Genomic DNA, 18,062 nt, shown 5'->3' on the forward strand with positions numbered 1-18,062 from the left:
CTCCAGAGAACACCCAAGGGAATCAATTGAAACACTCAGATTTAACTCAGAAAAGAGAGTTCAGGAAAGAGTTTGACAAAGTGGCTGAATAACAATCAATAGTTTTCCTGTAGGGGCGCCTGGGTGGCACAGCGGTTAAGCGTCTGCCTTTGGCTCAGGGCGTGATCCCGGCGTTATGGGATCAAGCCCCACATCAGGCTCCTCCGCTGGAAGCCTGCTTCTTCCTCTCCCACTCCCCCTGCTTGTGTTCCCTCTCTTGCTGGCTGTCTCTATCTCTGTTGAATAAATAAATAAAATCTTTAAAAAAAATAGTTTTCCTGTAAACCAGCAATAACCAGTTAGAAGATATAATGGAGATATAATGGAGAAAAAAAAATCCATTTGTGATGACGACAAAAAATAGCACAGAATCCCCAGAAATAACTTTTTTAAAGATTTTATTTATTTATTTGGCAGAGAGAGAGAGTACAAGCAGGGGGAGCAGCAGGGAGAGGGAGAAGCAGGCTCCTGCTGAGCAGAGAGCCCAACATGGGGCTCGATTCCAGGACACTGGGATCATGACCTGAGTTGAAGGCAGATGCCCAGCCCTGAGCTACCCAGGCACCCCTAGAAATCATTTTTTTAAAAGGCATATGCTGGACGCAAAGTAAGCAAGGATATTTGTATATCTCTCAGCAACTAGGATTTGAATAAATGGAAATTGATGCCATATTTCTGAATGGGAAAGCTAAATTTTGTAAGATGATAGCTTTTAAAAATTAATTATATGTTTAATTCAATCCAGTCAAGATTCAAAGTTATTTACAATGATAAAATGATTCTAAGTTCACCTAAAGAAATAGGGAGAATAGCAAAGAAATTTTCAAAAAAAGAATAATAATGATGGGTATTTGGCTTATAAGATATTAAAATGTATATGTAAGTTATAATATTTAAAACATTATAGTATTGTCACAAGAATCAACAAACAAATCAATGGGCTAGAAGCCTTGAGACTGACCTAATAAAAAGGTAAGAACCCAATATACAATAAAGGAAGCATCACAAACCAACAAGGACAGAATTCATCAACATATGAAATCTAAAAAAAAAAAAAAAGAAGAAAGCATAAAACAGCTTTAAAAAGTATAAGCAAATGTTAAATTTTGAGATTGGGAAGAATTTTCTAAGCAAAAAAGCAATGGCAAAGTCATAAAAGTATTGCTAGACTTGACTCCGCTAAATTTACTGGCAAACACAAACTGGGGAAGTTATGTATTTATTTATTTATGTATTTATTTATTTGACACAGAGAGACAGTGAGAGAGGGAACACAAGGAGGGGGAATGGGAAAGGGAGAAGCAGGCTCCCTGCAGGAAGCCTGAAGGGGCTGAATCCCAGGACTCTGGGATCATGACCTGAGCCTAAGGCAGATGCTTAACAACTGAACCACCCAGGAACTCCTGGGAAAGATATTTAAAACATAATTGATGTAAGTATGGTATAAAGAGCTCTTATGAATCGATCAAAAAACACCAACACTCAAAATAAAAATGGAAAAGGACATAAACAGAAGGTGTACATATGACCACCAAATATATGAGAAAATGTTCTAACACTAATAATCCACAAAATACAAATTTTTATAAATGAAATTGGTGAAGATGAAAAACACTGAAATCCTCAATGCAGATCAGATGAGGTGATGCATACAGACTTCTGTACTGCTGATGGGAAGGTAAATTTCCTTTTTGGAAAGCCCATTAGTAATATGTATAAAGAGTCTTTTAAACATTCATATCTTTAAATGATTTAAAGGAGCAGCAACAGCAAATGGAGGAATTTAAGTTGAATACCCCAATAGGTGGCGGCCCTGCTCTGGACTTGGGGAGCTGCTTCACTCCTTGCTCTGTTTTCTCATTCATAAAATGAAGGGAAGGGGTGCCTGAGTGGCTCAGTCGTCAGGGGTCTGCCTTCGGCTCAGGTCATGATCCCAGGGTCCTGGGATCGAGCCCGGGATCGAGCCCCGCATCGAGCCCCGCGTCCAGCCCCCTCCCCCCAGTCCAGCCCCGCATGGGGCTCCCTGCTCGGCGGGAAGCCTGCTTCTCCCTCTCCCACTCCCCCTGCTGTGTTCCCTCTCTCACTGTCTCTCTGTCAAATAAATAAATGAAACCTTTAAAAAAATTAAAAATAAATAAAATAAAGTAAAATGAAGGGAATTAATAGTACTAATCTCTCTCAATACAGGAAAATCACTTAGCATAGTGTCTGGCATCCTCTAGGTGATAAGTAAATGTTAGCTATTATTAAATATATACATATAAAAATGAAAAGTTCATAATTTTGACCCATCCAGCTTCTAGAAATTTACCCTAAGGGAAAGTTCAGGAATTTAGAGAAAGATTGATATACAAGGGTGTTCATTGCACCCTGATTTGCAAAAGCAAAAACCATGAAAACAACAATACCTAGCAATAGGAGAATAGTGAAACGACTTACATATAGTACATTCAAATGATGTTGAAGCATTATACAATCATTTTGGAAAGCTTGCTTTCTTTAAAGATTTTATTTATTTATTTTTGAGAGAGAGAGAGAGAGAGAGAAGGAGTGGGAGCCAGAGCTGAGCAAGTGGAGGGGCAGGGCAGAGGGAGAAGCAGACTCCCCCACTGAGTAGGGAGGGAGCCTGATCTGGGACTGGATCCCAGGACCCTGGGATCATGACCTGAGCTGAAGACAGACACTTAACCCACTGAGCCACCTAGGCACCCAGAAAGATTGTGTTTTTGATGACAGTTTAATGATACGGAAAAATGCTAACAAGTGAAAAAAAAGCAGGGTATAAAACTGACTCTATAGTAGGATCAAATTTTGAAAAACTAATTTATATATATTTCGTCCATAGAAAAATATTTAAGAAAAAGGTTAATTAGAATATTGACCAATCAGAATAACAATGTTCATCTCTGCATGTTGGGATCATGAGTTATTTTTTCCTTATATTCCTTATTAGTATTATTATTATTCAGTATTGTGTACGTTTTATAATGAACATTATTATTCCCATTATCATGTAATTTGAAAGCAAAATGGTATATAATTCCTATAGTGCCTAATTCACTTGTATGCGCATTGTAGAACTCAGTGATTGTAATCATGAAAGACTGAAATTCTTCCACAATAAGATGTAAATGATTGCTAAACCTTAAAGTGTTACCTCTCCCAGGGATAATATGTGCATTTAAATTCATCAGGTCCCCCCCCTCCCCCACACACCCATCAAGGAAAATTTATTGGGATCTGGTGCACAAAAGGCTAAAGTTTTAGGTACTATGGGGGATATATAGAAGTTGTTCCTACCTTTGAAATGCTTATAAGCTAAACTAACTGTGGAGTAGATTAGGAAGGCAAAAGAAGCAAAAAGGGAACTACATCATTGTATGTTAGACACTGTGCTAGGCAATTTACTTATATCGAATTCTTACAAGAAACGTTTGAGGCAGAATTTTCATAGACATTTTATAAATGTGGAAACAGAGGCACTGAGAGGTTAAGTGACAAGTTCATAGAGTTAGTGGCAGAGCTGGCATTTAAACCCTGGACTGTCTGGACCTGACTCCAGACTATTATCTCTCTTAATGAACACTGCCTCATCAAAAAGGTGTTTGTGTGTGTGTGTGTGTGTGTGTGTGTGTGTGTGTGTAATTACAGTGCAAAGCAGAATCAGGTCACTGCCATACTTACTATGCAAAGTATGAAGTATATGGAGAGGCAGTAGAGCAATGATTAAGAACCTGGGCTTTTAACCCAGGTTAAGGCTGCCTAGGTTTGAATTCTGGCTCTCCACTTACTAGCATATACTCTTGGGCAAGTTACTTATTTTCCTGTGCCTCAATGGTCCATCCATAAAGTGGGAGCTCATACCTAGCTCACAGTGTTGCTGTAAAGATTGAATGAGTTAATACAAGTAAAGGGTGGTTGTCTAGCACTTAGTAAACTTAGTAAACAGATACTGGTTATTATTTCAGGGAATCAGAGGAGGGAGAAACCATATCCAGCTGGGAATGGATAAGGAAAGGCTTTATGGAGGGGATGACATTGAAGAAAAGGTTGAATGTTAAGGAAAAGTGATGGTGTAGGAAAAGGGAATGTAGGGGAGGTGGGAAAGCTCAGGTTGCATGGGGCCCTGAGTAAATAGGAGGAGGGGTGGCATGGGAGCTATTGGAAGATAAACTTCCAGAGAGGCAGAGGTCAAAATGCCAATTTTAAACCGCTGGAGTTAACCACTGGGCTATGGGAGCCATGAAAGGTTTTCCAGGAAGAGAAAGATAAAGCTTTCTTCAGTAGCAATGGAGCCTGACAACTTCACAGTTTTATTCTTGAGTGTTACCCACTGCAGAAACAAGCAAACTGAGGACTACTGTTTCGACTGAGGGAAAGGAAAAGGGGAGAGAAGGAGGGAGGTTGCCAAAAGGGAATGAATAACTGGAGGACCGTAGAGATGAAGAGTGCGCCTGGTGGGAAGTGGTGGGAAGGAGGTCTTCCCTGATTCCTCATTCCAGAGAGCGCCCAGGGACTGAATTCGAAGCATAACCTACTTTCCCCCCGTTTTAAGACGAAGTTTCCACCTCAGTTTTGGTCTTCTTTAACTTCCAGACTGTGCTTTTGGCCAGGAGTAAGCGTAGGGCATTAGGACCCAGAGATTGTTGTAGTGAGAGAGGTTGAATCTCGATCTCTCAATTTTTCTCTCGAGCTCCCTCCTCTCCCTTTGTCATTCTAGCTGCCTGCTGCCTCCGCAGCGTCCCTCTAGCTCTCTCTGTGCTAACTGCCTGCGCCTTAGACAGACGGGGTGCGCAAAGCGGAAGGACTAGTTGGGACCTGCCTTGGTGACCCCATGGCATCCCCCAGAACCGTAACTGTCGTGGCCCTCTCAGTGGCCCTGGGACTCTTCTTTGTTTTCATGGGAACTATCAAGTTGACCCCCAGGCTCAGTAAGGATGCCTACACTGAGATGGTAAGTGAAGCAAACGGGTGACGAGGGACGCACCCCCAAGGGATTGCGAGTACCTCTCCCCTTCTTTCCTTCCCAGTCCATGGTCCCATCCCCTTAACCCCTACCCCCACCCTGGACCATACCTTCTCCCCAACAACTTTGCAGCTCCAAAGGAGCAGCTGGACAAGAGCGATTTCATTTGTGGGCTATGCTGAGAGCACCTGTTTTGGAGCCACTGGATGCCAGTTGGGGGAGGGGTTGCCCAGCGAGTACACCCCCATCTCCAAGTAAACCTGAAGGCTGAGACCTGCGTAACACCTGTCATTGGCAGGAATCCTTCCGTCTTTCTAGCACACCCGAAGTCCGGGCAACCAGTCTGCAAGTCTGATTCCTTCCCTTGGAGCTAAGAGTTTAGCAAGCTGGAGAGTTTATTTATCTTAGGGAAGAACAAAGGGGAAGGAGGGAAAGAGCTGGGGGAGAGTGGGCTACTAAAACAAGCAGTTCTTAGGGGCGGGAAAGGTATTCCTCATCCCTGGCGGACGGCTGATCACCTGGTCGCCTGGGCGTGTGTGTCTGTATCCTTGAGACAAAGCAGTCTTGGCCCAAATAAAGGTCACTGAGCGCCAGCTTCTTCCCCTTCTCTCAAGGGAGACCTGGGTGTTTTGTTTTGTTTTGTTTTGTTCTGTTTTGTTTTGTTTGTGGGCTAATCTGCAAAATCTGCAAAGTCCGCCTCTTCTCTCCTGCAAAATTAATCCCCACCTTGCCTCCTACGGATGCCCGGGTCAGGTCCTTTGCAGGTTTTCCGCTCTGCAGAGTTGGAATCACCGAAGGTGACTGGCCAAAACATTTCCTCTGCAACCTGGGGGCTGGGCTGCTCTCCCCAGTTGGGCGTGAAGAGGACTTGTTCCTACGCTATAGAGTGTGAGGAGATGGCAGGGGATGTTTCCAGCACTTTCGGTCTCGCATCTCTCCCCCTGTCACTTTGCCTCTTCATTTCCCCGCCCCAGCTGAAGAGAACCAGCTTTTCACTGCCTTTGCCTGACTGCCAGTAATGGGAGGGAACCCATTACTGGGCTCTCAAGGTCAAGAAGGAAAGGAGCTTAGGGGAGGAACAGGACGGGGGAGAGAAAAGAGGCAAAAGGGTCTCCCCGTTAGGGCCGAGGCGAGGAGGAATAGCTCCACACATTGACAGGAATAAATAGCGCTCTCCTGGAGCCCACTGCGGAGCCTTCCAGAGCCCCTCAACGTGAGCTGCAAATAGATGGAGACTGGCAAATTGTAGATGCTCAGAAAATGTTTGCAGGCAGCTCTGGCTTCTGCCTCAGGGTTTGAGCTGGTGCTTTCTATGTCTCTCTCACCACGGGATCACCCTGGGGTGGGGGAGGGTGGCTGGGATTCAAGGGCCTGGGTCGAGCCCCAGTGGCAAATACTAATGTATTTCTCCTTCTCCCTTCCCCTCCTCCCAGCATGTTTGACCAGATGGAATTGAAATCAGGTCAAAATGAGTATCCAAGGCAGCCTGCACTGGGGAGCGGAGGGGAGGGGAGGTGGGGTAGCAGAGCCACCAAAGGCAGAGGGACAGGGTGGAGGTGAAATGCCACTATATTTTTGTCGTGGTGGTAGTAGTTTAGTGTTAGATTACAAGTAAATGAATATGTTATTGCTTTTCTTTACTTTTCATGTATACATGTATTAATATGTTTGTGTGTGTACCTTAGGTATTTTTGAGTTTTCCTTTTCCTTAGGACATAGTATCCTTCTTCAGTATACTCCCTGGCCCCCAAGCCCTCCTCAGCTGTTTTAGAGCACCCCCCCAAACTGAACCCTCAGTACAATGTTAGGCTCTGCAGACAATCCAACTAAGATGGAGTCACCGGGAAGCTTCCTACCAGCTTGGCAGGAGCTCACAAGGAGGACCAGCCACAAATGGGTTTACAGTAGGTTTCTTCCTAGGGAGTGGAGCTGTCTATTACAGTCTACTGAAAGGCAGAAGAAACCAATATCAAGATTTCATATCATACAAAGGACCATATTTAAATAGGTATAAGCTAATACAACAGTATAGAACCATAGTGCATGCATGTGTGTGCGTGTGTGTGCGCGCGTGTGTGTGTGCACACACAATTCTGTGCTTATGTGTTCAGGGGCATCTGGAGGGAATGGAAGAACTATATCTAGCTGGGAGGTAGACTTCACAGTAGTATGAAGGTTGAGGAGGATTTTCAGATTGCCTTTTCCAGGGTCCCCTCCTGCATTGAACATTGGCCCCAGGCTGGGGATGGCTGTCCAGCACAGGACCCATGGCACCAATCCTGGGCTGGCCCAGCTTTATTCTTAAGTCCATAGGAAATGGGAAAAATTCAGTTCTAGTGCAAAGAAGGGGCTCAATTTATATTTGTTGAATGGATGCCTGAATGAATGAGTCATTGGAGCATTGTCTTGGCTGGTCACCACCCTTCAGAGTTCTCTGGCTGGATCTTGATTATGCAGTTCAGGAGTCATTTCTTGCTCTTAGAAGGGGGTATGGCTCCTTAGGACCCCAACTCTAGATCAGCTAGGCTGATTATCTGGGATTTTCTGTTTTCCATTTAGGAGTGATTCCTCTGCATTGACAGTCATGCATTGCCTGCAGTAGCTTTTCTTACAAGATCTCCAAGTGTTGTTGTTTAAAGATTGTATGTTCTTTAAAAAACATATCACTGAAGTAAATTCATTTTATCAGTTATTCTCATTTTACTGATGGATCAAACTGATCCAATATCATAGGGTAAGCTGTTGTGGGAGCAGAGATTGGAAACCAAGTCCATGACTCAATATTCTCAGTAGGGGAGTCATTAATGATTACAACTGCCTTTTTGGATGTCAGAACTTGCAACTGATTCTCGAAAATATCTGGCACATTCCTGCTTCTTTTTCGTAACACTTCAACTACACCAATCCATACTTTTACTTTGAAACCATTTCCAAATTTAGATTTTTGGTCTTTTTCTTTTCTGCCACTATATATTTTTTCCTTGTTCTAAAACTATTAGTATTATGCTTAGGTGTTGTCCCCTCCACGAAGAATCATTGCTAAAATCCAAGCAGACAAATGACTATTAACTTCTTTCCTGTATACTGCAGAAGCCAGGAATGGTTAATGGAGAGAGCACAGGCTTTCAGTCGTATAGGTTTGTGCTTGAGTCCTGACATTCCTAGTGCCTCAGTTTCCTCATTGGTAAAATAAGGACAATAATTCTTCCCTTAGAAGGTTGTTGTAAATATTAATTGAGATTGTATATGGAAGCATCTGGTACAGTGTTTACATATAGCAGTTGTTCAAGAAATGCTCTGGGTGAAGTGATGGTGATAACTGATTCTACATTATGCAGTGGCTTCCTGACTAATTCGAATGGTCAGTTTAAGGGATTGAAATCAGGCATTTAGAAGAGCAAGAAGCTTTTTTCATGTGCTCTGGTGAACAGACCTTTATGTGATTAGCTAATTTTGAAAACTCCACACTTGCTGCCGGTTAATGTACAGTGGATCCCATGCAGAACTTCCAGATGTCTCTCTGAATTGCCCATTTGGTGTGTGTCGCCCCATACCTCCTCCAGATTTAGCAAGAGTCATTATAGAGTACTCTAGAGCCCACATGGATTCAACATGACCGATCACTCCCTTGACTAAATTCCTTCATTAATTCACTTGAAATTGGGAGACAGCACTTACAAATGTTGCTAAACAAGTTTCCTGTGCAGTGGTGGGGAACAAACAAATGGTTGACTTGCTCTAAATTTGGTATTCAGCTCTTTGCAGCAGTGATTCCTCCATTCTGTAATCAAAAGGAGCCACATGTAGAATGGTGAGAAAATGCCAAAATCTGGTCACAATGAAGCCAAGGGATTTTGGCCCCGAAGGAAAACAGGGCAAGTCTCTGCTTCTTCGCATCCCCTCATAAGGAAGGTTTGTTGATTTGGTTGATTTGCTTACCTATAGTTAAATGCCCTCCCGTTTGTATTACCCTGGGGAAACACTCCAGATACGTTTGGGCAGTTTATTTAAAGTCCTTAGGTAATCTTTTATGCTTCTGATCACTGCCATTAATTGCTTTCCAGCTAGGTAATAAGATAGTATTTCACTGATGCTTATACTGCTCTCTGAGGTGGTACAGTACGTTTATTCCCTCAGAGAGGAAGCTGACCCTGAGATGTGAAGTGACTTTGCTTAGTTCATACAGCCAGCCCAAGCTAATCTCCATTAGAGCTGATGCCAGGGAACCTGTAGCCTCTCAATGGCCAACAGCTATGCTTGTTTCAGAGCTAACTTTGACTTAACAGTTGACGCCAGACTCTTCTGCCCTAAAATGCAACCTGGGAAGGATCCACTTTGGTTAGTAGGACCAGGTGTGCCAGCTTCCTCTGTAGGTAGGTACTATATGACAGTGGAAAGTAGAATTGCTTAAAATATGTTTATCGTTCACATGGATATTTGGCAATTAAACACGTGATGGCCTTTTACTGCATCTAAGAAATAATCGATACTTCACGTATGGCTTCTTCCCCCTACAAAGATGCAGGGAAGTCATACTCGAGTCAGTAAATTTTGCAGCGGTTATGTAGCCTTTATGGTCTAAGATAGCAACGAGGCTGAAAATTTTAGCCAAATGTATTTTTGTCGGTGCCCTCTTTGGCTTCATAGTTTTTTTTCTCTGTAAATTTTAGTGAAGTGTAACATACATTCTGAAATGTGCATCTAACATAAATATACAGCTCAAGGAATTTTCAGAATACTCCTGTGTAACCAGCACCCATATCAAGAACACAGAACAGCAGCTCCCCAGAAACCCCCCTCGTGGCCCCTTCCAGTTACTACCCCCCCAAGGATAATTATTTTCTACTTTTAACAATATAAGTTAGTTTTACCTGTTTTTGAACTTTATATAGCTGGAATTCACAGTAGATTAGCCATTTTTTTTCTTTTACCTAACTGGCATAAGTGTACTGAAGTGGACCAGACCACCCATTTTGTCCTGTTAGCTGACTTGGATCAGTCATTAATTGCAAAGGAAGATAAATGTAATTAGACAGCTTTGAGCTCTTCAAATAAATGTCATTAATATGAGATCATGGACCCTGGGGTATTGTGAAGAGTAAATAACAAAAAGAAAAACAGTATGACTAAAGAAAAGCTCCATATGCTTTTGACTCATATCTGAATCATATCTTCTCATATCATAAGAATGGACCTGTTTGATTCACCGCTATTATCATTAAAATAATCACCATGGCTTGCTTGCAAACGCATGGACTTCTCATTGTATGGTTCATTTAAAATGAAATGTGTGTGTGTGGCCCTTGTTTGATGCCATGATGCTATGACTTTTTTTTTTTTTTACTTAATCTCCAAAATGTTCATTTAAGTTACAAAAGGGGAAACCCAGATAATAAAATGCTTAGTAATTTTCTCCAAGCAACTTAGGGGCAAAACTAAAATTGAAATTTAGCTTATCTTAAGAATCTCAGCCCAAAGATACTGTTGGATGATTGCTTTCGATTAAAGGGATTTGAAACATTTGACTAAATACTCCTCTTCCCTGCTTCCTTGGCCTATAAGGAAACTATGGTTACTGGGTTATTGCAATGGAAGGGAAACACACCTAACAAAGTGAATTGTGAGAGCCTTTGGGAGAGTGACTGAGTCAACTCTCTTTATTCTTACTATCAGAACAATTAAAGTCTTTAGAGCTCTAGTCACTATAGATTCAAGATACGTGACCCTTCTATTGTTAGAACTGAGGTGGCCCAGACCAAACATTGATGGCGCTGGCAATAGTAGGATTCTTTTGATGTCTCCACCCTACTCCACAGGAGAAAGAATAAAGGGCTTCCTATAATATCAAGATTCCATCCAAGCTTGGTCCCATTTCTAACAAATTAAACATTCCCTGTCTGGAGTCCTGGAAATAGATGCTATCTGTACCTACTCAGCTTTGAACTAAAGATTTGATGAAATGGCTTATCCATGTGCAGTTTCCTCTGGAGAAAAGAAGGGGGAATAAGAGGCAACAGCTGCACAAAAGATCCACAGCTGTAGTTTAAGGAGTTAGATAAACAACTGAAAAAGTAATATGGAGTTACACCAAATGTAAAGAAAAAAAGATCACTGAAGTCATAGGAACTTGATTTAAAGACCTGGAATTTGGCCCCAGGCTACGGATTCCACTATAGTATAGTTAAGAATCTATTCTTGAATGATGGGTGGTTAGCCTTAGCCAAAAAAGGAGCGTTTCCAGAAGCCACTCAGCCAGCATCTGCAAGTCTTGGCTCTGAACTGACTGTAAGAAACTCATCATGCCTCCCGCGTTCATCATGTCAGAAGCTTACATTTAGGACTTAGGAACTGCCTCTTGGGAAGCTTTGTGTTGTTAATTAGAAATGGTCCTCACTTAAAAGTGTTAAGGAAGCCTCTTGTGTCTAGATTTCTTTCCCTAATGTTGCCTTGCTACTGTCACCAGAGTACAGAGGGAGAGAGAGTGGGCAGGTGGCATCTAGTTTAAAAGTGAGAAGAAACGGGTACACTTCTCCCCACCACCAGGTGCCCTAACCCTCATCTCTGCTCTTCTCCATGTGTGTCTGGCTTAGTTCAGCCCAGGGTTTTACTCTGCCAACTAGTCAACCTCTCTCCTAATTTCTCTGAAAGTCCCTGATTTAACCTAAAATGGGAAGAGGGAGGAAGAATGACTAACACTCTGTTTCTTTACATGATCAGGAACAGGATAGGGACTAGGGTGAGGTGGAATTTTAAAGACAGGATCTGACAGGGCCAGGATTGGGAAGAGATAAGGCGGGGTTGTGTAAGTACAGAGCTGGATCCTGCCTTTACATAAAGTTTTGATATCTTGCTCATTAATGATATTATTTACCTTAATCAAGGAATGTTTTTGGTGCCCTCTTAAATTTTGCATTCAAGGCCAATAGCCTGGCTCATTTCACTTTAGTCTTAACCTTGCTCAGGAAAATGAGGCTTAGAGAGAGGTCAAATAATTTGCCTACAGACACCCAACTAGAAAGTGACAGAGATGGGATTTAAAGCCAAGTCTGTTTGAATCAAAACCCTTGTTTTCTTTTTCACTAAACCATTGGTCTTTTAACAGTCCTCATAGAGGATTATCTTGTGCCACTCATGATAATTAATCCATGAAATAAGGTGCATTCACTTATCCAGAAGTGAGAGAAATAACTTAACATTTGTTCCAAACCTAGAGTGTGTGAACACTATTCTAAGTGCCAGATGCTTCTAAGAGGTCAAGTTGGCTTTCTGCCTGATTCTTATGATACTTGCCTCTCATTCGGAACTTTTGACTATTCTCTTCTTGAAAACCTTGGCCCCCGTGACCCTGTCTCTCTTGGTTTTCCCCCTGCTTTTCTGACCACACTGTCTTCTGTCTACTTTGTGGACTATCTTCCTCTTTCCATTTCTTAAATGTCTGTCACATAATTTTTCCCACTGTATATGTACATTCTACCTGGGATACTGATGACTATCCATTCTGTATCTTTACTCCAGACCTCTCTTACTGAGCTGCCTACCAGACATCTCCACTTAGATGTCTTAGAGATACTTCAACTAAAAAACCCAAATTGAGTCCCTTACTCCTTCCTACCCCTTGCCCCACCCCCAACCTGTTCTTTCAGATGCATGCCTAAACTTGGAGAATGGTAACACCCTTCTCTATGCAGGTACCCAAGCTCAAGACCAGAGAATCTTTCTTGACTTCCCTCAGTGTCCACATCCAATATAACACTAAATTCTGTTGATTTTGCATTAAAAGTATCCTTGACTCTGTCCCCTTCCCTCTATCCCTACTGTCATTACTCTAGGTCTCTTACTTGGTCTCCTTGCTTCCAGGCATTCCTCTCCCAATCCATCCTCCACACTATTTCCAGAGGGACCTTCCTCAAAAGCAAATTATGTTGCTCCCCCTGGCTTATAGGATAAAATCCACCTCCACAACACAACATATATAGTTCTCCATGATCTCATGGTGACACATATATAGACATATATAAGAGGACATATATAGTTCTCATGATCCATGATTCATATCTATTTCCCCATCACATGTTTCAGTCTCACCCCTCCCTCTCCCAACCTGTGCTGAACTGGGACAGTGTTTGAAACACACAAGTCTGTTCTGTGCTTCGGGGTCTTTGCTCATCCAGTTTCCTCTGCCTGCAATGCTTACCTTATTGATCTTGCAAACATCTGCTCTTCTTTTAAATATTCCACTCTAGCTTTTCTCCGTTTTCATCTAGGGAGACTTGACCACTCTGGTGTGCCTCCACTGTATCTACTGCATAATTTTGTTCAGCACCCATAACTTTTCTTCATATAAACTCAAGTTTCAGGAAGGCAGGGCCTTTGAATGACTGATATCTGTATCCAAAGTACCTAGTACAGTGCCTAGCGCAAGGAAGCACTTAATAAATACTGAATGAATTAATGGATACTTACTGAAAACAAAGGAGTGGGCCAACCTAATAATACACTTGATAAAATCTCATCGATTTACTACAAAATGAGGATCAGGCCCATCTGAATACAGTGAAAAATATGATTATCTATTACCCTAAGGTCAATATAATCTTATTACTTTGTAATATATCCAGTGACTCCCTCCTCTGTTCTGTGATGTCTCCCTTTGGGCTATAATTAGACCTTGTACAGATGTCTATTATGTGTCACTAACCACGCTGCTTTATACTGGTGTTTTGTGCATCTGTTTCCCCCCACTAGACCAAGAACTTCTTGACCCTGTCTTATTTACCTTTTTATCTTCATTGCATAATCTATAGTAGGTGTTCAATACATACTTGTTGGATTAAAATTAATGACCTTGCATCAGGCGAATCAAAGTAGGGTCTTGTAAAGTCCTGGGGATTTATCTCACTGACCATGAGAATGATTTTTATCTTACTGTATTCTAAAGATATATAAGGGGCTAACATTTGGACACGTTTTTCTATTTTTCTATTTACTTAGTACTCACTTTTTAATTTTAACAGATTCCACAAATATAAACTCCTGCTCAGCTTTTTTCTGAATTATCACAGATTCCAAATTAGGGAAGTCCAAATTAGTGAGGCTTTATCATACGGTGCCTTGTCTTGTTTCATTTTTGTTGGTATTCCTATGCATCTGGGTTTGGATGAGGCAGGCACTAGAAAATGTGGATGTGGCTAATCTGTATCAGATTTTATAGGCCCAATAAATTCTCTTATAAATGCTTTTAGTGTTGTTCATGATTTATAATCAGTAAATAATTTTTAACTATAAAGCTAAATTCTCTTTGGTGCTGTTACTAAGTTTTATTTATTTATTTTTAAAGATTTTATCTATTTATCTTAGAGAGAGAAAGAGAGCGCAAGTGGGGGGAGGAGCAGAGGGAGAGGGGCAAGCAGACTCCATGCTGAGCGCAGAGCCCAGCCCAGAGGCCCTGAGGTCACGACCTGAGCTGAAATCAAGTGTCAAACCCTCAACCAACTGAGCCACCCAGGCGCCCTGCTGTTACTAAGGTTTAAATCACAGGGATCTCCGAAGATTGCTTGTTTTTTTCTTATCTTAATTACAAGGTTTTTATTTAGGGGCCACAGTAAAAAAAAAATAAAATAAAATAAAGGGACCTGGTGGGGACATAGAAAGGGAATGGTGGGGAAGGAGGCCCTTGCTTGTGTGTTCTTCATTCTAATGTTAAAATCATGGTTAATGTGGCATTCCTTGTGGTATTTCACTCTAGAAACGTGCTTACAAGAGCTATGTCCGAGCCCTCCCTCTGCTGAAGAAAATGGGGATCAATTCCATTCTCCTCCGCAAAAGCATTGGTGCTCTTGAGGTGGCCTGCGGCATTGTCATGACCCTTGTGCCTGGGCGTCCCAAAGATGTGGCCAACTTTTTCCTACTCTTGCTGGTGTTGGCTGTGCTCTTCTTCCATCAGCTAGTCGGTGATCCTCTCAAACGCTACGCCCACGCTCTGGTGTTTGGAATCCTGCTCACGTGCCGCCTGCTGATTGCGCGCAAGCCTGAAGACCGGTCTTCTGCGAAGAAGCCCTTGCCACCGCCAGGGCAAGCTGGGAATGCCGGGAATACGGAGGAGCAGCCCTCCTTATATGAGAAGGCCCCTCAGGGCAAAATGAAGTTGTCATAGGAAATCAGAAGTGCAAAAAGTGGACCTGCCAGGCAGTTGCCTCCGTGACACCCAGGATGATGTCAGTGTGTGTTTTTCATTTGATCTATTTATCTTGAGGGAAAGGGAAAAATATAATCTGCAAGTTAATGGTCCTATTGGCTTGTGTACACCTATACCCTAAAATGACCTCCCCACATAGACGTATGTGCACCACCTTTAATCACTTTGGGGCAACTCTCACATCTTGCTGCATGTACATGTATATGGCTAACTGTTGAAGTGTATTTGTGAGATGTACTCCAGCAAGCATGTGACTATAAGATTATGTGTGGGAAAATGTATTTACTGTCTGTGTGTGTTTGTGTGTGTGTGTGTGTGTGTGCACGCACGCAGATGCGAGGAGAAGGCTCTGATCTTGAACTAATCCTGCACAGGTATCCTTCCCTTTATAGACTGATTCTAGTGAGGGCAGGACAAAATAAACCTCCTCTAAAGAGAATCCTACTTACTTCTGGTATAAATCAAGTGATGTATTCCTGTGTGATGAGGGAAATTTAGCTGAAAACTTAAATTTACCACTTTAGGAGAAAGTTTCTTCAATTTGAGACACTGAGTTATACTGGTTAGCCTCCACCGTAACAGTTGTTGAAATTTTAAATACTCCATATTAAGTTTAATTAAAATAAGGGATATATACAGTCAACACATAATCTAATTCTTCAAGTAAAATTGGAAGTTTCACCTTGCCTTTGCCCCAACCCATCCTACTAAGCTCCTTTGCTCACAGTTTGAAATTGAAGCAGTGAACTTGTTACCAGACATCTTTTTCTGGATTTTCTTAAGCCAAAAGCTGCCTCACTTCCTACTATTCTCAGCAGCTAACCAGGATTTGGCAGCTGCTCCACTGTTGCGGTTGAGGGAGCAGGGATTAGTCCCGTTAGAGGTCTGTGAATCTCAAACTCTAGCTGTTCTCTTAAATCATCTGCAACTTGACAGAAGAGCTGTATCCAGTGTTTCCCTGCCAAACAGATTCATTACTCCTACTGAATCTTCACTGAACTTTGCTAGTGTAAGCAGAGATGCAAGTTTGTCTCCTGTGGTTGTCTCGTCTACACCTCTTTATCATTACGGTGGCTGGAGTTTAGCAGGGGGAAGGACATTTGATATGGGTTGGTTGGATCGAGCGGTATGAAACTTTGCTTTCTTCATTCCATACTGCTGTTTCTCCTTGTTAGATGTGCTTTGATGGTTTTAATATTATTGTGCCAGGGATGGGGAGAGGGGTGGGGGCATTGTGTGTGTGGGGGAGTACAAATTATTGTATTTTCTTCAGTGTCATTGTTCTTGTTAATTGATACTGCTGTCTTATTTCTCTCATTCTTTCAAAATAAAAATTTTTGAAATTTGGAGGAAACTGTCTGGACAGATAATGAAAATCTGGGAAGAAAGGGTCATATGAAGCAATTCAGGCTCTTTTATTTTTGATTCCGATGAGGGAGAAGAAAGGGAAGGAACAGTATAATCACTTAGTATACTAACGAGGTTACCAACTTTCCAGTCTCATTTAAGTTCCCTCACACTTCGGTAAAGTCAGCACATAAGACAGAAACCATAGAATTAGGATCAACACAATTTTCAGATTTGGGGAGTTTTGCTTCACTAGGTGATGCCATGGGAAGGTGGAAGAATGAGTTCAGAGAAAATTGCAGATCTATGGAAAAAAGGGAACCAATGCTCTCTCACTGTGTGTATCCACAAAGTGGCACAAGTTCCAGTGCCACAGACTTGTCATGTTAGGCAAGTTATTTCACCACTCGGAGCCCCAGTTTCATCATCTACAAAAGAGAAGGAAATTGAAGCTTTAAAATCCCTTCCAATTCACAGTTGAGTCTATGAAATCATTAAGAGTATGAAAAATGACTCTTGAGAAATTTTCAGTTTTCCTAGACAAGAGCAGTTTATGTACTAGATAAAATATCAAACATCGAGTTCTCATGCATGATTAAACAAGAGTTCGTGAAAGTACTCTGAAAATCATATAAGATGTGGTAAATAGTAATTTCTGGCGTAGTCTTTCCCAAATATATCGATTTAATCTCTGATTCTTCATTTCTCCCTAAGATTGCAGTTTTCTCCTACAGTTTTGCCCAGTTTATGGGTATGTTTTGGCCTCAAAAAAATCAGTGAGAGCCATTTAATTTACCTTTCCTCTTTAATTCCTACTCTAGTAAGAGATTAAACTAGGGACTAGGCTCTGGTCTCAAACTAAACCCTTGTTGCTGTTTCAGCCAGTTTCTTTGAGACTCACCGATTCCTCAAAGTTAGAACTCTTTACGTGTTGCCTGGCGAGTTACGTGCAAGGTGCCACATCTAGCACAGGACACAGGTTTTTGGCAAACCCTGGAAGATATGAATGCCCACCCTCGGTAAAAGGAGGACGGATCCAGCCGTCCTTTCCTCCCACCCCAGAGCTTCGGCTGGGAAAAGCGACAGCTTCCTAAGTCATAGACTCAATAACCTAAGTCCAGCAAGGGATAAGCAGCCTTTATTGCGAAGTTTGCAGCTTCCTGTATATTCAAAGTCCCGAGACTTGCGGGTCTGGGCAAAATTATCACTATAATTACTCCTGTTAAATTCAGCAATCAGGACACTAATTGTCGAGTTTTACGCAAAATGACGAACGCGAACATTATGGGAACGCCAGCCAATCAGCTAGCTCCAGCAGCAACTACCCACAACTCGCGGGTCCTCTGCCCAGGGCGGGCGGGGCAAGAGGTTCTCGGGATTGGGTCTGCGTCAGCGTCGGCGCGCGCGCGCCTCCTCGCGCCGTTGAGGTGTAACCCAACCAATCAGGCTTCAGCAGAGCGCGCAGCTCTGCCTAGAGCAGCCTGGGTCTCTGCAGAAGCGCATGCGCGGGGCGGG

General features: G+C 42.3%; 1 protein-coding gene across 1 annotated transcript; it reads left to right on the top strand.

Moving 5' to 3' along the window:
• The first annotated feature begins 4,767 nt into the window (after positions 1-4,767).
• TMEM35A (transmembrane protein 35A) lies at positions 4,768-16,415 on the top strand. Its single transcript, XM_026483561.4, has 2 exons — positions 4,768-4,993; positions 14,751-16,415. The coding sequence occupies exons 1-2, from the start codon at positions 4,874-4,876 to the stop codon at positions 15,156-15,158; spliced, it is 528 nt and encodes a 175-aa protein (XP_026339346.1). The 5' UTR covers positions 4,768-4,873; the 3' UTR covers positions 15,159-16,415.
• Positions 16,416-18,062: the final 1,647 nt, after the last annotated feature.

This window comes from Ursus arctos, chromosome X, assembly GCF_023065955.2.
Source record: "Ursus arctos isolate Adak ecotype North America chromosome X, UrsArc2.0, whole genome shotgun sequence".
Lineage (NCBI taxonomy): Eukaryota > Metazoa > Chordata > Mammalia > Carnivora > Ursidae > Ursus > Ursus arctos.

Excerpts from the sequence above, each read along its gene's own strand:
- TMEM35A (XM_026483561.4), top strand. The coding sequence starts at position 4,874 with ATGGCATCCCCCAGAACCGTAACTGTCGTGGCCCTCTCAGTGGCCCTG. Across the intron at positions 4,994-14,750 it reads AGGATGCCTACACTGAGATG|AAACGTGCTTACAAGAGCTA; the intron begins GTAAGTGAAGCA and ends ATTTCACTCTAG.